The sequence below is a fragment of the Aulonocara sp. 'chitande type north' Nkhata Bay genome, linkage group LG23, assembly GCF_057382095.1.
Source record: "Aulonocara sp. 'chitande type north' Nkhata Bay isolate Kocher_YH1m ecotype deep benthic linkage group LG23, A_spYH_male_GT1.1, whole genome shotgun sequence".
NCBI classification, from domain to species: domain Eukaryota; kingdom Metazoa; phylum Chordata; class Actinopteri; order Cichliformes; family Cichlidae; genus Aulonocara; species Aulonocara sp. 'chitande type north' Nkhata Bay.
The window spans coordinates 9,409,853-9,434,029 of record NC_141365.1 but is presented as its reverse complement, the minus strand read 5'-3'; the positions used below and the strand labels follow the sequence as shown (position 1 = coordinate 9,434,029).

The window sequence follows — 24,177 nt, the reverse complement described above, 5'->3', positions numbered from 1 at the left end:
TTTAATGTATTTATTTCAGATAGTATTTTTTCACACGTAGTTTTAATTCCTAGTATAGTTTCAGTTGATTATAATAACCTTGTTAAAAACTAGTTATAAAATGGGTGGCTATAATTTATCTGACATTTCAAATAATGTGAAATAACTGATGGGAAAAAGGCATGGCAATGAGCTTTATTGTAGGAAAAGTTATAATTACATGTTATACACACCTGGAAATATAGTATAACCATACACTGATATCAAAATAAGTTACAATATATACTTTTTAAAACTGAAAAACAGGAACCATGTATTATACATGTCTTCAAAGTGTATGGCACTTAGGGGAACAATAAGACAAAATTGCCAAACAGGGAGAAGTTGCATAATATGTGCAGTATTAAACAGTTTGAAGATGAACTAAGCATTGCATTTTCATATGAAGGCAAAAAAGTCATAAAAAACCCTTCATAATAAAATGCTTCTGCTTCTTTGTCACACTGATAAAAATGTCCCCACAGGCTGGTTTCCAAAATAAGTATTTCAGTGTGATTAGTCCCACTTTAGAAAATTTTGAGCTCTCTTTTTTTCCTAGAAACATTCAAAATGTAGCAGCTTTCACGAAAGCGTGAGCTGCCGACAGAAGCTTCGTGTATCTGCGACACGGGGCTGAATTCAGGCACCAGGTGATGGGAGATAGGGGTCAATGTCGGGCAGATTTACAGATTTTGTCATAGACTTCTGGAAAGGCTTCTTTACAACCTAATTCATCTCTCAATTTGTGGTACAACTGTCCATCAAACATCTCCCAGAACTCCTCTCGTTCCATGTAGACATCTGCATACAACATCTGGAATCTACATGCCAACGAAACAGCAAAAGCAGTGTGAATTAAAGCAAAATATTTCATATCACTTTTGTTTCAGATGCTTCAATTTGTTTGCTTAATTTGAGACTCACCCATGAACATCTCTGACAAACTTCTCCAGCTGGCTTGTTGACGATTTAGCTTCAAAATGTTTGACTTTAGGTTCCCCATAAGCCCCGATATCTACATACAGCTCCTCCTCTTGACCTTTGGGGTGAACCATCCCTCTGCCTGGTGGCAGCAGGAATGGACACAGCCACAGTGGGTACACCTAAAACAACACAAACAATTTCAATATTAAAGCACAAGTACCTCATACATAAACTAAGTGCCCGGCACACTGATCCATATCCATATCCACATCTTACTTCAATGTCCTTGTGGAAGCGTGTGATGGCATCCTGCAGATGTTTCATGGGTACCAGCATGTCCTGGAGCACGTGGTGCTGCTCATAGAGACGTCTGATGGTTTCTCCCTGGGTGAGCTTCAGCAGCGAGATCTTGGGAGGCACCATCCAGCCGAAAAGCCAGCGGAACACGGGGTTGTTGCCAAACGGAATAATATCCTGCAGAAAAGGCACAAATGTACGCAGAGATACTAAAACGTCCCTCTGTAATAGAGTGCTGACTCTTTTTTTTTTTTTTTTTAAAGTGGAGAATTCCCTGTACTTGATTTTCATGATTCAATGTCTGATTTTAAAATCACAGATCACATCCTTTTTTTTCTGTTTATATATTTTTAAAATTTAAAATTCAAAAGAAACAGAACATGTAGACACACAAACATACGTAAAAATAAAAGAAAATCAGGTTTTAAAAAACTCTTCTTTCTTGAAAGTTTTCTTTCTATCACAGTGAGAATTTTAATTAAATATGACAGTCCTGAAAATACAGTATACCACGACTCTGCTATCAAAATAAGTTACAATATATAAAAACAGGATTTTAGGTGATAGGTTTGTAGCTTGAACCCATCCGCTGGAACGTTGAAGACAATATAATTACACTGCAAAGCAAGACACAAGTAGGCAAAGTTCTTCATGTTACTCATGCATGAGGGAGTCCTGCCTGGAGCCAAGTGTCGTTCCACCACTCGACCTCCGTCAGACTCTCAGCCAGGTTCCCCATAGCACTCCTTTTATTGTGGTTACATGAATATGCATAGGGTCATTAACATATAACATCTTACATAGGTATACATGTAAACAAAGAATAGTGTGTGTGTGTGTGTGTGTGTGTGTGTGTGTGTGTGTGTGGTCAAAGTGTGACCCCATAAACGACTTCCTTAACCTGCTGGTCTGGAAAATCCAACAGTTCATCTAAACAAAAAGCACTTAGACTAGAACAGACGTAGCTACGTTAATCCTACCATAAAACAATAAAACAAGGTACGACCTCTCCATGCTCCTAGGATGTAGGTGTGCATTCCAGTGTGGAATACACACCAAGCCTTTGCAGCCTGCTAAAGATCACAGTCCTATCATTACACAATTGATTATACACCTCTAAGCATATATGGTTAAATATTTCTAAGCATAAATGACAATCAACAATACAAAACCTAACATTAGGATTCTTCTTATTAATCACAGTCTGTAGCCCAAAATTAGAAGTAAAAAGTAATTGCTTTGAAACTGTAAGCTGCACAGAGAACTGATTCATAATCACAGACCAGGGTTAGAATAGCAAGCTGTGACCAGATGTACTAGGATATTGTGATAACTGTTGACCCTACATTTGACATATTATTGATTCTGACATATACTGATCAAGCATAACATTATGACAACTGTTTGTGATGGCTAGACGACTGAGTCAGAGCATCTCCAAATCTGTGTATCTATCAGAAGTGCTCCAAGGAAGCGACAGGGTCATGGGCCGCCAAGAATCACTGTCACTGATGCATGTGGGGATCGAAGGCCTGCTCATGTGGTCTGATCAAACAGACAAGCTGTAGCTCAAACTGCCCAAAAAATTTAATGGTGGTTCTGATGGATGGCCAGATGTGTGTGCATCTCTTATCTGATGAATACCTGGCAGCAGAATGTGGTATAGGGAAAAGGGAAGCCGGCAGAGGCTGTGGGCATTGTTCTCCTGGGAAACCCTGGATCCTGCCATCCATGCGGATGTTACTTTGACAGGTACCAACCTACCTAAGCAATGTTGCAGAGCATTTACAGCCTTTCATAGAAACAGTATTCCCTGCTGGCTGTGATATCTTTCAGCAGGATAATGCGTCCTGCCATAAAACAAAAATGGTTTAGGAATGGTTTGAGAAGCACAACAAAAACTTTGAGTTGTTGACTTGGCCCCCAGATTTCCCAGATCCAATCAAGCATCTGTGGGACAAGCAAATCCTGGACAATTAAATGCAATCCATGGAGGCCCCACCTCACAACTTTCAGGATTAAGGATCTGTTGCTAACATCTTGGTGCCACAGTACACATTAGGGGTCCAGAGGAGTCCATGTCTCGACTGGGCGACCAAATATTAGGCAGGTGGTTATAATGTTGTGCCTGATCAGTGTGTCAAATAGCATGGTAGCATCAGTACTGGCTTTAGTCTTCTTACTTTCCACCGGAGGGCAGTGTTAACCTACCAATCACGGTCTGACGCCACCATGTCCAACAACAAAAACGATTCCTATCACAGATTGTCAGTTAGCGATTTAATCAAATCATCATTAAGCCCTGTTTCTGCCTGCTTTTCCCTGCACTGTCAACAAACACAAAATCCTTTGGAAAACAGAGCATCCAAAAGCCCAGAGGTGACTCAACTAAATCTGTCAAACCAATACAATGCATAATTCATCACACCATTTACTGTTACAGAAACAAAGGATGCCAAGCCCTCCTCACTAATGGCTAATGGTGTGTGAGGGTGAGGGATAGGGATAGAGAGACAGAAAGAGACAAAGAGCATGCATTAGAGCCTACTAAAGAGAAGTAAGACAGCAAATTGGTAAGATGATGACAAGCTAAAATGTGACAGATTTATGCACCCCCTCAATATAATCCTAAAGCAGATAAAATCTGTTGTGTGTGAGTACCTGAAGCTCCCAGAAGATACTGCGTGTGTGTCTGTGATAGTAGTGTCTCAGAGGGATGTACTCAACTCCAACGCAGTCTTTCTTCAGGTAGCCCTCCACGTGTTTAAAGAACCAGGGTTTAAAGTGCAGGCCGATTCTGTTAATCTGATGTTGAAGAGGAAACGGGAAGGTTAATATGATAAAACAAATGAAAACAAATCGCAAGCACAGTCAAAGATGCCTTACCTTGTCAGGCTCTGCGTGGTCAGTCATGGTTCCTGTCATGATAACAGCACTATCCAGACTATACTGGAGTCCCTCAACAAATGTGTTCTGCTTGTTCGCAGAAGCTTCGGTGAAGCGTTTACAGATGTTCTCAAGCCCTCTGACTGGCTCATAGTGCAGTTTCACCCAAGGCTTAGCTGGGACTATTTTAATCTCAGCGGCAACCAAGAAGCCCAGAGTGCCACAGGACCACGGGACGGCGTGGAATAGATCCGTGTTCTCCTCCTTTATGAAGAAGAAAATTTTTTTCAAAAGTGTGTGGCCCTCTTCTGAATATGACGGTGAAGAGCCAGGCTTTCTGAGATTAGGCTATTTGTCTCAGTTTTTCTCACATACTTCACAGTAGCGACCAGTTTATCTTCTCACAAAGATCACGCTGTCTGCTTTTGGGGTGAAAAATCATAACATGCAAGTGTGACAAACCAGAAACGGGGCTTGGAACACAGTGTATTTGTCTTTGATGAACCACATTACTGTGTTTAGTTATTTTATTTTACCAGCAAACAGTTGTCATCTTTTGATTCTACATTATAGAACAACGTCTGATAAATAGCCTATTTTTAGCTCGAGAGCGTTAGAGGGAATTACGCAGGAATTTTTACTCAATTCTTGCCCATTTCTGGTAAACAGAAGGACTTAAAATAGATAATATTAACTAGAATAGACTAAACAGAGACAAAAATGATAATCATAACATCAGTGACATAGTAGCTCACCCCAATTCAGAGGTTACTGAAATGTATGAAGTACAGAAAGAAAACTATAGTTTGTGTTGTTATTGGTTGGCTGTATTACACAAACTAATGAGAATACAAATCTATTGTCAATGAGGCTCAGAATCATATCCAGGACAAATGAATTTCCTTTAGCTAAAATCTAGGACTACTAGCGATTGTTATGAAAAATGTAAAACTGCCTGTAAAATGACCAATGTGACACTGATCTTAAGCACAATTGGGATGAAGACTCATCAGGGGTGGGCAATTAATTTTCCCAAGTGGCCACATGAAAAACTAGGCTTGCTGCAGAGGGCAAAACCATCAAACTTATAAAGAGATGAAGTTATTATTTAGCAGAACTGAGTTCAGCTTAAGCTGGGATAGGCTCCAGCACCCTCCTATGCGACCCTGCTAAGGATACGTGGAAGAGAATGGAAGAAACAGTCGTAGTTTCTCATGTGGCCTATTAGGAAAATTAATAGCCCACCCTTGCATTAGGTGATCAGTGTGCACAAGTTTCACTTGATCATAACTTGAGGAGGAGTACTGATTTGTGAACTGTGCAGAAACAGATTAGCTCACTGGTCCTTTGACCAGGTGAGCTAAGAAGGAGAAATGTTTCTATCCACTGAAACTGAGGGTAAAAGTTTCCATAGTTATTTTTCATGGTGGAATTTTAGTGCTTTCTTGCTAATGAACCTTCTACCATGAATTAAAACCATGCTAATATAGTGAACACCAGATACTCCATCTGAGCAAAGCTGATTTCACTGCCTATGGATATTTCTTCAAATATAAAAGCAGAGACAGCGTAATTGAAATCATAATTTTGTTATCTCAAAAAGCAGAGATAATTTAGTAACGCATGAGTGCAAGGATGGCATACTAACCCACAAAACTCTCTTTAGAATACAAGCTCCTGGACTCAGACATATATCATCTATCTACTTAACACAAAATCAATACTCACCTCTGTGCAGCGTACTAAACTGCCATCAGCTAGAACCAGTTCATAGGCAACACAGATGTGCTGAAACAGCCCATAAATATGGGATGACGACTCTATGCCGGTACCCATCACTAGCCCACCTGAGAGAGGACAGAGAATCATAAACGTCCTTTACTAATTCAATTTCTACCCGGGTGAGTACAACACCAGGCGGACACATGAGCAGACAGGAACATCTGCCTGCTGTGAGTGTGCGCGCGTGTGTGGACATGAGGATAAATGAATGTACTGCAGCCTGATTGGAAAACATTAGACTGTTGATGCGTTGTTTATAACATCAGGAAATCCATTATGAAACCCAATCCAGGGGTGTTTCCAACACTGCAGCCATTTCCTCCCAGTTTCGTCTTTTGAGCTACAACATCAGTCCTCTAATGCGATTAGAAAAGTCGTTGAGGCTCTAAACAGGATGCAGTGACTGACAGAGGAAATGCAGGATTTACATCAGTGAAATCAGTGTCGACATCATCGGTACATCTCTCTATTTGCAGAAACCACAGAAGGTGCCGATCCATGATTCCAATGAAAATAAAGCACAACGTACCCACAGTGAGGTCATCCAGCTCTGGCAGCACTGGCAATGTCCAGCCGATGGAATTGAGGAGAGCGGTGACTTGACCCATGTTTGCCAGCGGTTCAACTCTAACCACCTAAAAAACAAATATATTTTTAAGTAACAATCCACCAGCAGGTTCTCCTGCTTCCATCTCACCCTCCTTTGTCACACCAACCCCTCTGCATGTCATTCTTCACTACAGCTTCCTCTTTTGCTTCTGCCTGCCAACTCTATATTCAACACTATCCCTCCTCAAACACATGTCCAAATCATGTTGCCTCTCTATCTTTGTCTCAAAAGATAGATCCTCACAATTTACGTGGAACTCGTGCCTGCATGAAAGTATTGAGCCAAATAATTAGACAATCTGCCTTGCAGAAATAAACACTTTCTGTGAATGTAAGAAATGGCCTCAGTCTATCCATCCATGTACAAACTGTTTGATTCCAACACTGTCTGGACTATTTGGACTGCATGGACTACATGGACATTTATAAACTGCTCAGTCTACCTTAAAGACTAAGGGTTAAGGACGATCAATAATTTTCAGTCGCTGGTCGAGAATAGTTTTCCACTTTTAATTAGGTCTTCAATTTCTCTCAAAGTTTTAACACTTAACATTAATGTCTGGTTAAGATATTGCAATAATTCACTCAACTTTTATCTGATTGGCTCATTGTTGCTGAGTTTTATAAATAAACAGACAAAATCAATCAAATAGCTGCCATTCACATCATAAAACAAGACGTGGTAAATTAACATAGCCATTCTTTTCCCTACAGATAGAAAGTTTTTATTATTGCGGTAATATGTTTTAATGATAGATGTCAAAGTGCAGTTTTTTAAAATAATACCTCTATTGTATTTTCATTACTATCTGACTTACTATCTGGGGAACTTGACAGAACTGAGCCCAGGTTGATGCTGTTTCATCAGTTACAAATATTTCTGGTTGAGTTCACAGATACGAAACACTTGGAGTTGAGTTTGTTGCCCCCTCATACCTGCCTCTTTGTGTCCACCTCTAGAATGTCCATCATGTTGATCATAATGTTCTTGTGGGTTTTCTTGTACTTGCCCACTCTGAGAGACACGGTGAGCCAGCCGGGGCGACCTGTACACATGTAGGTCTTAGTGCCCTCCTTTCTCCAGTCGCGCACCTGAAATGTCACATATGGAGATGTCATGGTTGGTATCCATTAGGTGACAATGTATATGAGAGGACATTTTTCCTAAGATAGTTTTCCTGTATATGAAAGCCTGCATGACATGGGGATAAGCAAAATCCTTTTAGTGATACAGCTGTTGAGTGATCAGTTAATAAGTTTAAGTTATTGAATAACTGATTCCCTTTAAATGAGTCTAATTAGTTGAGGTGAAGCCACACCACTGTTTAACTTTACAAAGCTGCTTGTAATCCACAGAATATACACACACAGTACATGTTATCCCATCTGAATCAAAAGCAGCCTGTTAAAGTTTTCACAAGCATGACTCACTGCAAACAACACATGAAACTTTATGATCACTAACTATTTGACTGTAATTGTTATTGATCATTAAATATCACGGTGGCCCAAATTAAAAGGGACGACTCTGCAACATGAATGAAACATTGAGATGTAATAGAAATGAAGCTGCGTGCCTTATTAGTTTAGTAATGATGGATTGCATTTATATAGTAATGACTGAAAAGGACAGTGCAGCTCTGACACCTGTTCACGCGGACACGCTCACCTGTCTCTGGATGTCTCGCACGCGCTGGTCGTGCAGTTTGGGCGCAGAACACATCTTGAAAATGAGCCACGCTCTCGCATAGTAATACGCATCAAATATAACGGAGAGCGGCAGCAGGAACAAGCACACAAATATCCACCTCTGGTGAACTATCACGTAATCTAGACCTTTGACTTTGATCCACAGCAGGAACAAAACCACCAAACCTCCTAAATACAACAGTGGAACCATCGTGTCCGGGCAGATCGGCACTCACTCTCCTCTCTTTCCAAACTAAAGATATCCGCTTCACTTCTCAGCTGGGGAAGTAGCGCTTTGGTGAACTCTGTATTGATTATCCCAACCCTCAAAACTCGATTTCTGATCACCCCTTCGCTGGGATAGGTGAGCAGGCAAGTAGGCAAGCCCCTCCCCTGCTTAACATTGATTGGGCGATAATACCAAAGGGGCGGAACCTGTCATGTAAGCTTTAAGTTAACTGGTCCACTAAGTGACTGAAGGGAATGCCAGAAAAGTAGCCTTTTTGTTGTTTACCCAATCACGGAGCACGCAGGCTGTCACACCATGCACCCTGTCCTCAAGACTGTGTTACAACACTGTATTTACACAGTATCACAGGTTGGACCCTGTAGTTTAATGCGGACACTTTAAGTTTAAATTAACTTCTGTAGTTTCTTGCAGAAGCAGGCTTTGTCATAATCAGTGCATGAATGCACTCCCAACATGTCCATGGCTGTAGGTCAGTTACATGCATTGTTTTCCCCATCTTTTATAAAGTAACTGGTCCATTTGATACATGTTCATTTATAGTGTGCGCATGTAAATCAGTGGATAGTAATAAATCTAAGTGCGCCTACCCCCTTTGGTGCAGATTAGCTGTTGAAAGGAGAGACATTAATGATCCTTTCTGGTCGAATCAAAGCAGCCTACCTTTCCACAGTATTGGCATCATTAGGTTAAATGTCTGGAGTTTGTGTTTACTACTAATAGCAAAATTAAAAAGCTAAAATTGTCACAATTACACCTTTTAAAATAAAAGCTGACCTATATCTGAATACATTTTCACAAGCATGCGCTTAGCCAGCTATGAGGCCACCAAGGTTCACAGTGTGGTCTTTTTTAAATTCATTTTTTTAAATTTTATTTTGGAGTTTAAAATAAAAATTGAAGCCAAATGAAAGTAGACACTCAGTTTCAGATTATTTTTGGCATTTAGATTGGACATCCCTTTTTTTGGTCCTCTCAGCCATACAGCTGTGTCTGTGAGCTCACAAGCCCCACACACTTGCTGTTCGAACTTTCTGTCTCTGAGGGGCAATAGGTGGTGGACTTGATATGGCAGACTTGAAGATGTTAAGGCTTTTTTCTACAGTGGTCAAGATGGACAGATTAGAAATGACATCGAGCCAGCTCAGGTTCCAGCGGTTTGGAGACAAAGTTAGAGAAGAAAAGCTGAGATGGTTTGGACATGTGCAGAGGACAGATAGACTCGACAAAGGATGTAAAAGATGGAGCTACCAGCCATGAAGAGACGAGGAAGACCACAGAGAAAATGTAGTGAAGGAGGACAATCCACAAGATTGTGTGACATAAGACGATGTGAGGGATAGGGTTAGATGGAGGCAGATGATCTGCAGTGGGGATTTAAAAGGAGCAGAGAAAAGAAGAAGGGGAAGGAGCTTAACAGCCAACTTTTAGACAGACTATGACTAAATCTATCATCACGTTAAGTTTTAGGATGCATTGGTGCAAATGACTGGGATGTCTTCATAAAGGCAAATCAAGTAGCTTCTATTGTCATTTCTGATCTGAGCGCCCTAACCTCATCTGAACCTCATCTGCTCCTGACAAATACCTCCTACAATATAATACCAGATTGACAGGTCTCAGTCCATAACAACAACCTAAAGGTCCAGGTGAAAATGGCTTGTTTATATCAGACGTCAAAGGACTATGGCCAGACTGCTTCAAGTTGATAGTCAGGCAACAATAACTCAAATTACCACTCGTTACAACAATGATATGCAGCAGAGCATCTCTGAATGCACTTTACATCCACATCGAACCTTAAAGCAGATGGACTGCAGTATAAGACCACACCAGGTGCCACTCCTGTCAGCTAAGAATGGTAAATTGAGGCTGCAATTCAGGTACACCAAAACTGCATTACATAAGTTTAGAAAGATGCTGCCTGCTCTAATGAGTCTTGATTTCTGCTGCTTTCATTCAGATGGTATGGTGAGAATTTGGCATAAATGACATAAAAGCATGAATCCATGCAGCATTGTATCATTGTTTTGGGCTGGAGGTAATGGTTTAATGATTAGGGCATTATCTTGAGCCCCTTAGTATAAACTGAGCATCATCTGTACACCACAGCCTGTCTGAGTATTGTTGCCATCCTTTAATGGCCACAGTGTCCCCATCCTCTGATGGCTACTTCCAGCAGGATAACATATCATGTAACAAATCCCAAGTCATTTCAAAAATGATTTCTGGAACACAACAATAAGTTCAGTCTCGTCAAGTGGCCTCCACTGTCACCAGATCTCAATCCAATAGAGCACTTTTGGGATGTGGTGGAACAGGAGATTCCCATCATGGATGTGCAGCCAACAAATCTGGAGCAGCTGTGCGATGCTGTCATGTCAACATCGGTTAAAATCTCTGGAATGTTTCCAGCACCTTTGCCATAAAGAACTAAATTTACTCTTAAAGCAAAAGGGGGTCAAACATGGTGCCAGCAAGGTGTACTTAATAATGTGTCCATTATTAAGTTTACATTGGTCAGTAATTAACCCTGTAACAAATTCAGTAGGTGTTTTTCATCAAACTATGTGGTAAGCAAAAATGGAAAATCCTCTTCCAAGTAATTTTTTTTAAAAGGAAGCATCCTTTATATGTCACTCTAACTTGTTCACGATCTGCTGCTGTGATGTGGATTGTTTCATAATGTGGAAAACATATTATTGTTACAGGATATAGGACTGAACTTGTGTCTATTTTACATCAGTACGTCCATTTATGTTTAGAGAAGTGGTTTTGGCACTCTCTCTCTCTCCCTCTTACTCTCTTTCTCTCTGAAACACACACACACACACACACACACACACACACACACACACACACACACACACACACACACACACACACACACACACAGGGCTAAAGTGGTACCCTTCAGCCTTCAGACACATTAGACAGAGGGAGGGTGGGGCGCCAGTAAAGATTTCTTAATGGGCTCGGCCGCTCTCTCGTCCATCTGCCTTGATGATAAACACACAGCTACTCAACATTAGCTTGATGCGCCTCAAAGCAGTCGACATTTTATTTCTCTTTATTTTTCAACAAACTGTCACTTTTAGGACTTTTCCGCTGCTGGAGACCAACAAAGCAAGAACCAACACACATGGTGAATGATCAGGAGTATTTTATCAGTAATGGAGATGGAAATGACGGGATCAAAAGAGTAAAAATTAGGAGGAATTCCATGTCACAGGATTTCTGGAACTGTGGAGTAAATTTTTTGGATGCCTGGTCAGTGTCAGAGCGCATGGGGAACACACTTTGTGAGTCTGTTTATGTGTGAGTGACACTAACCAGCCGGTCACAGCCACACAGTAACCTCTGAAACAGTTAACAGTCCTGGAGAAGGATGCCTTCCCTGCATCATGGAGCAATCTTCACCGGAGCCTTCCTCATTGTGACTGGGGGGTCCACAGCCTTCCTGACTTCATCCCAGAGTCGCCTGCAGGCTTTCTCCCTCTGCTGTGTGGTGCTGGGGGTGGTCATGCTCATCCTTGGGTTATTTTGGGCTATGAACAGCAAAAGTGCTGCTAATTACAACCACAGCGAGTACGACCAAGAGTGCCCGCATTATTCGTACGAATACACCAACTACCCCGGCCAAGCCTACTTCACTTCCCCAGGGAATCGGTTCCCAGAGTCCCAGTCAGTGTTTCTGCCCAGGTGGGTGAAAGAAAAATAAGCTCAGTTCGTATTATTAGATCTGCTTTTGTTGATCTTGTTACCATAAACTAGAAATTATGAGTCCAACTATTCATAGCAGGTTTTCTAAACAAACAAAGAAATGAAAAAAGACATTTATTTAATCCAAAGAGTAGATCTTATCGTGAGACAGTTATCTACACGGCTAATGTCTGCTTTGTCTTGTTGTCCACTTCCCAGTCATCCATGTCCTTTTTGGACAGAGGCATCCTTCTATACAATTAAATGTCAAAGAGGCTTAAATACAATGACAGTACATTGTCGTCTATTCTAGACACACCCTTTTTGTACTGTTTTTTAATTTTATTTTAGCCAAAAAGCACAAACAAGGTCGAATAAATCTAAAGAGAAAGAAATGACATCTTTCACACTGATGACTGTGAACAACCTTGCAAAATACCCGATTACTTTAACACCATAAAGACAAGATAGAAAATGGTCTAAATAAAGTGACTACAAATTAAAAGAAACAGACTATTTGTTCTCAGGCTCTTTAGATGAGAAGACTCAGACTCCAGACTGGTGTCTGTAGCTAAAGGTACATTTAGAACCAGGAGATTAATTCAATTCAATTCAATTCAATTCAATTCAATTCAATTCAATTCAATTCAATTCAATTCTATGCTATTCTATTAGATTTATATAGCCCCACTTCACAACACACTCTCCTCAAGGTGCTTTATAGTGTAAGGTACAGACTTAACAAGAACACCCTACTGCCTGTTATAAAGACTATACATGTTGGTTACAGCTATGCTGACTCATGACTTGGCTGTGTATAAATATAATGGGTTTTTCCACTGAGAATTGCACAGATAATTTCCTTACAATGCAGTGTTTTTGGTGGGAAAACCCGAATCCTCTGATTCATTTGTGTGTTATTTCCTCATTTTCCAGCCACCTAAAAGGTGCAGAACAAGCACACCTGGCAACAGTGACACACTGTTGCAGGACAGTGTTCCCTTAGTCCTAGACCTAAGGCTTGCATTGGTCTCCAACTTCCCAGATATAGATGCATTTAAGCATCCAAAGGATGGGCCAGAAGAAGCACTAAAAACCCAACCCATAATTATCAGGTTGCAAATGATCCACTACCCCAGTGCCAGACACCACAAAACATCCCAAGAGAAACTGTGTTCGAACTGAGGTGGGCCTATGGAGAACGTGCTTTTTCAATCCACCAGGGGATAAAGGAAGTAGCTTTACTGACTGATTAGTATAAGTACTTGTTTGCACTCTGATAAATGAACACGGAAGTCACAGTTAATGATGTTGGGCAACTCAAGGCAATTGTCTGTTTATTAAGATTTAATCCTACATCAAGTAAAGCTCTACAATTAACCTGACAGAGAAATGTGTCTTGAAGGGGGTTGGTTGATGCAAAGTGTGTGCAAAATGTGCTACCTGCAGACTAACAGTTTCCCCGTTTATGTCTTTATGATGAACTAAGTGTCTAAGTTTACATTTATACATCAGAAATGACAATATTCTGATCTTAGATGTCTCTCTCCAAGTATGAATACTCGTGTTGTGCAAAGCTTCAAATATTGCTTTATTTTAGAAAGTTATGCTATTTCTTTAATCAAGCATGCCTCAGGAATAAGCACCTTAGTGATCCAAAGGCAGCCAACCTGCTGCTGCTGTTTGATTAGAGGCGGTTAGTGAAATAAACATGTGCAAGACTCAAGGCTACAGAGGTGACTAAAAAGCTTTTCATCACTTTAAACATGTCAATGTGACAATTAGGCCTCTGTTTGGCAGGAAGCAGCACTAGAGACAGTCTTGCATATCATCTCTACAACCCCTGATACCTCAGAATTCGGTAATACATATCAGTTTATGGTTACATGTGAATGATCTCACACGATGTCTTACTTTCTCTGAATGTAGGACGATGGAGCGCCACAGGCATGCTGCTCGAGGTGAAGATTTCGACTACCCCCCAATGATTATGGAATCTGGTGGTTTCAGTCCAACTCCTCATCCTCCTCCATGGCTGGGACCCCCACCTCCATATGAGGTTGCCATCAAGACAACATGTAGCTCCACACACCTGCGGCGTGCATACTCAGACACACACCTGGCATCAGAGCCCTTGTTTGGACAGTCAAGGGAGATCAGCTTTGAGGTGTGATGACTGGGGATCCTGCTCAGACTATGCTGTAGTTTTCTTTTCATAGTAACAAACTTTTTCACTCACTTGAAGCATGGGTCTTTCTTGGTCTTAGCATGCTTTCTGCAAGTTTCCTGTAATTTAAATTATGCAATGATGCTAAGGTTAAATGCATTGAGAGTATATATAAAAGGGGCTGAAGGGATGCCACACACTGGTTTGCAAAGTCCCATTTTGAAGCCTCAACTTTAGCACAACGAGCACAAATAATTTGCTTAAAATGCTCCAAAAGGCACAAAACCTCATAGAGAGATTTAGATCAATGGAGTGACTTGAATTATCAGAGCTGAAGCCAAACACCAAAGCGCCATCTGCTCACCCCCACCTGCAATAATAATTACAACTTTAAGCCTTAACATGTACAGTTGATAAAAGGCGAGATTTAGAGATGAAGATCAAAACCGTCTGCTCTACCACGATGAAAACATTTACTTTTTCCTCTCATGTTCTCATATTTCATCAACAAGCATTTCAACATGGGGACCCCTCAGGTTTGGAGCCAGCCTTATGTAGTCTTTAAAGGAACTTCCATGTGGCTTCATTTTTCAACCCATGGTGTTGCCACTTGGTTAAATTTCTATCCATCATTGGAGGCTGGAGCTTATTTCAGTGGTCTTGGGACAAGAGGTGGGGCTAACACAAAGAAACATTAAGCTAAGATGCTTTCATAGTCTTTGGACTGTGGGAGGAAACCGGAGTACCAGGAGAAAACTCACAAAGGGAGGCACATGAAAAACATGCACACTCCACACAGAAAGGCACCAGCTAGATTCAAAACCAGGACCTTGTTGCTGCAAAGTAAAATCTGAATAACAGCACCATTGTGCTGGTCTTGGTTAAATGCATAAGATACCAAATTCATCTTTATTTGACCAAATTAAAGCTTTTTAAACTAACACTGATATATTTATACACAAGAAATTCAATGCCAGGTCCTGTGGATGTGATGCAGGCAGTCACCCATCTATGCCTGGACTACCTAAATGTCTGGATCTTTTGCTGAGGAATTGCTCTCCATTCCTGGATGAGTGCAGTCTGCAGCTGCACAGTCGTCCATGGTTGTGGCTGCCTCTGTTCAACATGTTCACCCAATAGTGCCAATATTGCATTTTGTTGAGTCAAAATGTACACAAAAGTCATGGTTTTATGAGAGGCTACATGTTAGTTTAAATTCCAGCCTTTATGCTAAGCTTTCCCACACCAGAAACATTAAGCGCCATGGAGACTTAATGAAAAAGAAAACCTACAAAGTACTGGGAATGCTGTATTCATCATTTCTTTAAATTTCTGTTTAACTGATCTGGACAACTGGATAATCCTCCTCTGTGGGATGGGGATTGTGGCTTTCAAACAATGCAGATGTTCTCTGGGAATAGCAATCCTTCAGTTCATGTGCCACACATGTACTCATCAGCTCGGTGAGGGCAGGGGAACGATGACTCATCTAACCATATGAGTTTTTCCACTGCTTGATAGACCACTGCAGCTCACTGGCAATGCTGCATGAGTTTCAAGGGTTACAAAATGACCTATTGTGCCCTCACAGTTGCTGTCATTAGTAGGATCCCTTTGTGCGTTCGCATTTTTAAAACATTTTAACATGACTACTGTTGTTGTAATACAGTGCAACATGGAAATCAACTATTAGAGGCCTTAAACATATTTCTCTTTAAGCATGTGACATTCAGGTGCTGTCTGAAATCTACAACTTTAAAGATTTGAGGAATGGATCAACCCCAAATGCCTTTATATGCTTTTAGTTTTTTAAATAGAATAAAAATTGAGCAAGGAAGTTAGGGAAAGGAGACTTTGAGCAAGAAAGACTTTTCAGAACAGTTCAAACTCGGAAGCAGAAAAGTACCCTTCTGTGTTTATAACATATCAATCAAAGATAGTAAACTAGACAAAACTATGGTGTTAATCATGATTATGTTTGTGTCTTTTGTCTCTCCAAGTTCGTTTTCATTCTATCGTAAAATAAAAAAATAAAAAAAAAAGCCCTGGATTTTTTTTCTGTTCTTGGTCATCTGCCGCGTATCAGACTGCTCGTCATTTATTCTTCACAGTTTATTATATTATAAACTACAGTGACATATGAGCACCTCTCAAACGGAACATGAGTCACAGGATCATGGTTGTCTCCCCGTGTAGCTTGGAACTGTTTGTTTAGCTCTGAATATGCATGTATCTGCTATGCGCTTGGAAAAGGCAACTCAAGAGAGAACTGTGCATTGATTTCAGTCTCTGTGAGAGTGTGATTTCAACTTTGTTTAATAAAAACAAAAAAGCTGACAGTCTCAGATGTTTGATTGTCTCATTAACCAGGAAAGATGACAGGATTTAAGGCTGTACTGCCACACTGCCGTGTAATAACTGAAAATAAAGCATTTAGCATTTTTTGGCAAGTATAAGCGTGTTTCCAAAATACTGCATTTATAAATGCAATTTGCAGACTTTTTTGTGTGATTGATACATTTGATAGAGAACAGATCAGAAAAAATAGCAGCAGACGAGCATATAAATGTATGTTGATGTGTTGTCTGATGGGGTTTCACTAAAACTATCAAAATGAATGTTTTTAATCTTTTAATCAGGAAACAGTGTTATCAGCCTGAAACACACTGGCTTCCCCAAAATGCCCTGTTTACATCACAGCATACTGGCTGAGAGCCACTGGTCTAACTTTCAATAAATCTTAATGCAGCTTGATGTTGCTGAGCTTTCAGCTGAGACCACTATCAATACCAGTGATTGCTTAGAGCAACCTTTACTCACACAGTGCTGCATCATTTGGCTCTCACCGTTTCTGTTGCACTGAGACTTCCATTTAATCTGTTTGGAATCAAAGTTCAGTCACCCAACTGATTTATTCAGGGAATTTAATTATGACCCTAACCATTTATAAATAATAATACAAAAAAGAAGAAGAAAGAAAAATAAAAACAAACTTTTATTACAGGCTTGCAGGGGCCCCTCTTGCCATCATCCTGGGTAGTCTGACCTACCTACTTTCTCCCCATATCATTAAAGCCCCTGTTTCCAGGCATCAAGTAGGCCAAATTGGTCTACTTGGGCGGGTAGTTTCTGGCCCCTGGACTGCATGTTTGACACCCTTGTTTAAGACTTGTGCTTTAGGTAACAAGTTAGATCAAAGATAATGATCAGTAATGGAGCGATTACTAACGCAGTCGTGCGTCACGGAGCTGCATTTTCAGTTTTTTCCGAATCAATCATTAATAATAAGCCAGTCGTTTCCTCCACTATCAGCCTGTATTTCATTTGTAGGCTGTGATCATCCTGCTCCCCACCAGGCGCTTCTTCAGCTCGGCTTAATAGCCTACCCTATATATCTTGCTTTACGCAGAGTTTATCGCCCCGTGTATAAGAGAGGGCTATAACTGTCTCTCTCTCTCTCTCTGTGCAAACAGCTTTACCAAACATAGGCTAAGTGACAATGTTCAGACCCAGTGGACGCCCTGCCCTCCATTCCTCGTCACCGAAACCCTTCCTAGTGAGGAGGGAAAAAACACACTTCCTCACAGCGCACGTCCCTGCTGCTGCTGCTGCTGTTGCTGGGGCCAGATGAAAGCCACACAGTATTCTTCAAGCATGCGACATCAGCTGCTATCCAACAGATTTTCGGTATCGTAATCGTTCCCCTCCAAAAAACAAAAACGGATATGCTTCTTCCGGGAGGGAATAAAGCAGAGACGCAGAGGAGCACATCATGAGAGAGGCGCCGCGGATTCTCAGGATATACGGACTGAACCGGACGGACTGCTTTCCCCACATTTTATTCACAGATCGGGAAACAGGCACACGTGTTAAAGTTGATGGCAAGGAGAAGAGTGATGGTCACACTTTCAGTCCACGCATTAGCTGAACATCTTCTCACCGCGACTTCCTATCAGGTAGAGAGGGGATCGATGTTTATCACAACGAGAACGCACGAGAGATCATTTACATGTTGCACGCAATCCGGTTTTTCCTCTTCAAGTCGCTTTCATTTTGTAATGTTGCATCTGTGTAGTTTCTCTTTTGTAGTCTTGCATCTTAGCCTTTTTGTTTCTCTCCCCTCAGACAGGTTGTGGTTGAGGTGAAGGTACAGCTGTAGCTGGAAGAAGTAAACACCTTAACGCAGAAGCTCTGGAGATGTCGGTCCACCATGGCACGCTGCTTTGTCTGGGCGTGCTGATGATGACTGCTGGGGCGGTCATGGCCCTTGGTGGAGGGGTCCAGCCGCCAGGCCTGCTCTTTGGACTTGGGCTGCTCCTGGGATTGGGGGGCATAGGTCTGCTGGTCAGTGGACTCTGCATGGCCATGAAGAATCTTCAGATTGCTGTGCCTGGACACTTTCTGCTGCACCCACGGACAGGCACACGCTTCAGCCCACAGCAGGCTCTGGCAATACAAAGGTACCTACAGAGCTGAAAGAGACAGAAGCTCACAGTCGTTTGGACACAGATGTTCTTTTGTGGTGTTGTAATATTTTTTTTCTTTCTTTTTTAAAAAGGTACTTTAATTTAGCAATACACACAAACAAACAAACCAACAACCCCCCCCCCCCCCCCCCCCCCGCCCCCCCAGAAAAAACCCCCCAAACAAACAAAGATACTACGCTCTAACAATAACATAATGGCACAGTGAAGCCCGCAGATCTGCTCGGTCTGGGGGAGCTCCCCTCCACCTCTTTACAGGTCCCATGTCGTTAGGTTTTTACTACTGTCCACTCAGCACTTTACAGTCCATCCCTGATCATATTCGGAAGGGTATTTCCAGTCTCTTTTATAAACTACCTTTAAAAAAACAAAACAAAACAAAAAAAAAAGTGTGAGGGATATCCTGGAGCAGTGGTTTTCAATACAAGTTCCATTTGTGATGATAAATTAGAAATAAGGACAGCAAAGAACACAAGACATGCTTTTGTTTGTCGAGTGTAAAATATTTGATATTTCTAACGAAGATTAAAAAACATGGCAACTTGTGACAGCATCATAAGTCAACAATACTAGAAATCTACAGTTGTAGCAGCTCAGTAAGGCTGTGCTGAGTGTCAACGTCAGCATGCAAACATGCTCATCATGCTTTTAGTCAGCAGGTATGTGTAACATGTTGACCATCTTAAATAACAGTGCTGTCATTAGTTTTTGCAGGAACTTGATAAGCCAGAGTTGGGCAAATGATTCAGCTCTGCTGATAACGAGAAGCGTGTGTGTATCAATTTATGTGCTAATCTGTCCAGTCTTTGTCGAGATTTTTATCTCAGAACCACAAATGGGCCTAATGATGGCACTAAAGGGGATTCGGTGGATTGTAAAAACTTTGCTAAAAGGGAGCAACATTATCTCAGGAAAGAGAAAAACTCTCTTTTTCTGTAATCCTGTCGCTATTCAGACTTCCCTTTCTCTGTTGCTGGTGACAAATGAGCACACTTCCAAACAATACACAAACACACCATCCAAGTGTCTTTTTGTTGAACAGATCTCTTTGTGTTAGTTTTAGTGTGCAGTCTGACATGCCAAGAACTGGAAAGCAACAGATTCTCTGATTATGTGCTGATTGTAGAAGTAGGTCATGGAGAAAACAGCAAACATGTAAATGTGGAGAAATGACTCCCCTTGGCACTGTCTGCAGTAATCTATGATAGCTTGCAAATTTAAACAAGATACAGTCTGGTCTTTGTCTGTGGAAGAGAGATGACAAGAGCAGAGTTTTCATCATCAGGGCCTTTTCTCCCCCCAGACACTGACAAAACTCAGACTGATAAGTATTTCTAAACGCAAAGTAACGCTTCATTGTGACAGCGTACTGTCTGAGGGATTAAAGAATTCGGGGTTCTACGTGCAGTAATGTTATCTACATAATGTGTTTCCCAAAAGGAAGCGAACACCTGTAGTTGAAACACATTGCTGGAAAAGCAGTGAGATAAGAAGCAGCTGTGGAGTGTGAAAGTGTGAAAGGAGATCAAATGTAACCCACTAAAAGCATTTGAAGTGAAAAGTGAAGTAAGAGTCGACCACAGAGCTTTCAATTAATTTATTTTTGATAACTTCTCATTGGCTCTCTTTCTCCATGTATTTAGGAGATTGGACAGAATACGTCGCGAGATGTCGGCGGACACTGTCAACAGGTCACCAGAGCCTGAACCCACCATGCCGTCCACCCCTCCGCCGTGGACCATGGAGCCGCCTCCATCCTACGACGCAGTGATGAAAAGCCAGGAGCGCAATGAACAGCTTTAAGCTCAGGTGGACATGCTAAATTCATGTCAGTGCCTTTTGTGTCCGCGGTTCTCCACAAGGACTTTGAAAGAACAGCCGGTGCTATCAGTGAACTCGTTGCAGCGGGACGTTTAGGTGCCTTAGCACAGACACGCTGATCCCAAACATAAGACAAAAAACAGCGACAGACTGCAGCTGGTTAACAACTTAATATTTTTACAGACTGGGCCCCAGTTTGGCCTTTTTGTCTAATAACTATGTGTGTTCTGACTGATTGTGAAAGAAATTGAAATGATTACTACAACTGCTTTTACTCTTTGTACTAAGGGGGGGGGGGGGGCTTTCTTGAGACCAACATGTTGTAGGCTCAACTTTTACAACCAAGTTCATGGATGGATTTTATTGGCCTGCATGAATTTATGTGACCTACTACTGTGGCTGCATGGCACTCTTCTCCACACGTAATAACTTTCTTTTCCCCCCCTTCTCACGGCTGCACAGCTCCTCTTTGTATCTGTAGAATATTCCAAAGCAAAGTGCCTTACCAAACAGCAGCAGAACCTTAACAGGGAAGTGTTGTTCATCACTCAGCTTTGTTTATACTGTTGTGATTTCACTATAAATGTGAGTGAATTATTAGCCACGAGGCTCCCTGCGAGTGGTGTTGCACTTATAAATGAGAGATTGTTTATTTTAAAAAGAAATTAATGCCAGAAAGGCAAAGAATGTAAATGTCTACATATTTAAAATCATTTCTAATCCAAGCAAACATAAATGTAGACTCAACTCTGTTCCCAAGCAGAGCTGTGAGACTCATTTTGCCAGCAGCTTGAGGCAAGGTGACTTACCAGGTACAAGTACACACCTGCAATTGTATACCCGACCTGGGCAGGCTGTCTGCAGGCTGTAATAAGCAGCAGAGTGGAACTCTAACTGAGTTTTCTCCACCCTCACCTTCAAGCCCTGAAACTGTACCAGACAGAATTTTTCCTTTCTGCGTGACAGGTGCCTCGCTTTGAGACAAGGCAGCAGTGCGATGGTAGAGGGGAAACCATATCGTTATGGACTGATAGTGGCCGGCCTGTGTGTCTTGGCAGTTGGCCTCTTCATCATGATGCAGGAGCGGCCACATGTTTTTGCTACTTTGTGCGTTCTGGGTGTCACTATGGTGTGCGCTGGGACTGTGTGGAGCCTCTGCCAGTGCTATCCTAAGGTATATGCTATGTGTGTGTTTAGTGGATAGAGAGACAGGAAATATGTGATTGTTGCCAAGAAGAAATAGATTTGGTAATGGAGATTGTGTGTTTATTAGGTCATTGTGGCTCATGAAATTCAGGAAAAAAGCCTAGAAAATATCATGGGTCCTGTGGCTGAAGATGAAAGGTATGCTCCCTAACACACACACATACACACACGCTCACTTTGTATCCTAATGGGCCACAGACAAGTGGGTGTTGACTGAGGCCTTAATGATTCCCTTTGGTCTGTCAGAGTAGCTCAGAATGCTAAGTGCCCATCGAGTAGTGGGTGAACATGGCGACAGCAGCGGTGTGTGTGGGCAGGCTGGTGCTATGGGTCTGCACTAAATCACTGTAGATATTCATTTTATTATTGTCCTGTTTGCTTAATGGAGAGAGGTTAGGAAAAGTGGAACAGAGGGAAAGGAAGAGCCACTAGACAAAAGGTTGGGACTGAAAGGGGCAGATTAGTTGGAAACTAGGGCTGAAAACCATTAATTCTGAAAAAAATCCTTGAGCCTCATTTATTCCAGCTGCAGTCAAAAAAAGAGGTTGTACTGTGCAACTCCTGCATGAGTGTTTGCAATTACAAGAGAGTTCTGCAGCCAGATAGAGACATGCATGCTCAGCGAAACCCTGTCTCTGATGCACCAAAAAAAAGTAAGAAAATGAGGACAAAATACTGGAACCAGACTTCTATTTCTGTACCCCCACCCACCCAACCCCCACCCCTTCTGATTTAATTTTAGACACACTGAGGTTCTGCCAGGTTTCTGTGGCCATAAGCTGAGCAGCGTCAGACTTCTCCCAGAGACCCTGAAGAGTCAGTGTCATAGCTGTCCCACTCTGCATCTGGTCTGAGGGAGGGACAACACTACCAGAGGACTCCTCCAGGGTACCACACTGCTCTCAGGATAGTGAGGAGTCCCCTCGATGAATTTTTATACTTCCTTTCTGCATCGCTCACACATCTTGCTGTTTGAATGTGCCTTTCTTTTGTTTTCTTTTTACATCTAATGGAAGCAACTGACCATGTATCAGCGGTTTTGCACCACTTGTCATTGTGAAATGCTTAATAAAGCTAATTAAGTGTTATATAGTATTTCCAGAAGATGGCACTGTTTACTGTATGAAAGTATGTCTGTGTGTCTGTTAGACAGAGTGCAGCACTGGATTTATACGGTGTACAATAATTCATTTAAGACATTTTGGCCCCTCAGTGAACTTGTGCTCTTTTATAGCTGGATAAGCTATAAGCCTGCGTGATGTGACAAATCTCCATGTGTTTCTTTTCAAAACGCTTATCTACACTGCCTGTTGAGACATTACTGCCACCAACTGTTGAAGAACAAAGTGAAACTGGTAGCAGGAATTTGTAGAGTTCTGCATGTCTCTCTTTGTGGATACGCTGTTTGCATAGCAAAACGGGCGTTATTACCAGTCTATTACCAGTAATAACAGAATAATTCCACAATGCAAGAATTTATGATGTATAGCAGAGAGGTTAGATATTTTTGTAGCTTCTCTGTTGCTGTAAAATCAAAATGTACATTTCATCATTCTACTTTGGTGTTTCTGGTGTGAAATTCCTCGGGCTCAGTCCAAACCAACCTCAGTGACACAATCAAGCGGGTAGCTTTGTCGAATTTGGGCTCCTCCAGAGCCCCAGAGGGTATTATGTAACAGTTTCCTGAGTTCAAAGAGAAAAGGGATCATGCTTTGAAAAAATGTTTTTTCAAAAAACATATAACTCGTCGTAATAATTATTACTTTTCTTATTCTTTTTAAATGAAAGTGTATGAAACTGCTAACAGTTTTGAGTGCTTAAAGTTAAAAACGCGTACAGTATGTCAGAGTAAAATAGAGACGCACGCGTTTTGCGTCGCATTCTGCAGTCCTGCGCACGTATTAAATAAAAAACAAACAAACAGTAAAGATAATAAAACAACATAGATAACCTATGAAAAATAAACGTAGCCTCCCTGTGAGTGCGCAATCACGGAGAATGAGTTTACGCGTACTTAGACTTTCAATCACAGCTCATACTGTTCACTATAAGTGCGCGTGCTAAAACGACATCAACAAATCAACTTGAACTGAGAGGAAGTGTTCTCTCAGATTGACATGCAATAATTACAGGGTGGTTTGGGGGGGCATGAAACATGACTCCTCCACAGTAAGAGGTGTTTTAAACGGAGGACAATCATTCGATACAAAAGAGGTGGCGTGAGCCATGGAAACGTCACCAGTCCCCGCCTTAAGTTATAAGAATCAATTGTTGGATCCCCCCCCCCCCCCCCCCCCCCAAAAAAAAAAAAATCAGAATAGATTGTTGGAGGCGTTATCTTAACT

General features: G+C 41.5%; 3 protein-coding genes across 3 annotated transcripts; 2 read left to right on the top strand and 1 right to left on the bottom strand.

Annotated features, from left to right (window-relative positions):
- Window positions 1–159: 159 nt before the first annotated feature.
- dhcr24 (24-dehydrocholesterol reductase) lies at window positions 160–8,549 on the bottom strand. Its single transcript, XM_086283425.1, has 9 exons — window positions 8,186–8,549; window positions 7,453–7,608; window positions 6,437–6,542; window positions 5,854–5,972; window positions 4,126–4,389; window positions 3,901–4,044; window positions 1,219–1,416; window positions 943–1,121; window positions 160–839 (listed from the first exon to the last, which is right to left on the bottom strand). Exons 1-9 carry the CDS (start codon window positions 8,414–8,416, stop codon window positions 686–688), a joined length of 1,551 nt encoding a protein of 516 aa, XP_086139551.1. The 5' UTR covers window positions 8,417–8,549; the 3' UTR covers window positions 160–685.
- Window positions 8,550–11,467: 2,918 nt separating this feature from the next.
- Window positions 11,468–16,506, top strand: LOC147301187 (uncharacterized). Its single transcript, XM_086283298.1, has 2 exons — window positions 11,468–12,154; window positions 14,084–16,506. The coding sequence occupies exons 1-2, from the start codon at window positions 11,841–11,843 to the stop codon at window positions 14,325–14,327; spliced, it is 558 nt and encodes a 185-aa protein (XP_086139424.1). The 5' UTR covers window positions 11,468–11,840; the 3' UTR covers window positions 14,328–16,506.
- A 1,387-nt stretch (window positions 16,507–17,893) lies between these two features.
- On the top strand, window positions 17,894–21,625 carry LOC147301186 (uncharacterized). The gene is made up of 3 exons (XM_086284030.1): window positions 17,894–18,277; window positions 18,447–18,781; window positions 20,449–21,625. Exons 2-3 carry the CDS (start codon window positions 18,519–18,521, stop codon window positions 20,606–20,608), a joined length of 423 nt encoding a protein of 140 aa, XP_086140156.1. The 5' UTR covers window positions 17,894–18,277; window positions 18,447–18,518; the 3' UTR covers window positions 20,609–21,625.
- The last annotated feature ends 2,552 nt before the right edge of the window (window positions 21,626–24,177 follow it).

Coding starts and splice junctions, on each gene's coding strand:
- dhcr24 (XM_086283425.1), bottom strand. CDS start 8,416: ATGGTTCCACTGTTGTATTTAGGAGGTTTGGTGGTTTTGTTCCTGCTG. Junction 6,543..7,452: donor AGGTGGACACAAAGAGGCAG/GTATGAGGGGGC, acceptor TTTGTTTTTTAG/GTGGTTAGAGTTGAACCGCT. Junction 1,122..1,218: donor GCTTCCACAAGGACATTGAA/GTAAGATGTGGA, acceptor GTGTTGTTTTAG/GTGTACCCACTGTGGCTGTG.
- LOC147301187 (XM_086283298.1), top strand. CDS start 11,841: ATGCCTTCCCTGCATCATGGAGCAATCTTCACCGGAGCCTTCCTCATT. Junction 12,155..14,083: donor CAGTCAGTGTTTCTGCCCAG/GTGGGTGAAAGA, acceptor CTCTGAATGTAG/GACGATGGAGCGCCACAGGC.
- LOC147301186 (XM_086284030.1), top strand. CDS start 18,519: ATGTCGGTCCACCATGGCACGCTGCTTTGTCTGGGCGTGCTGATGATG. Junction 18,782..20,448: donor CAGGCTCTGGCAATACAAAG/GTACCTACAGAG, acceptor CCATGTATTTAG/GAGATTGGACAGAATACGTC.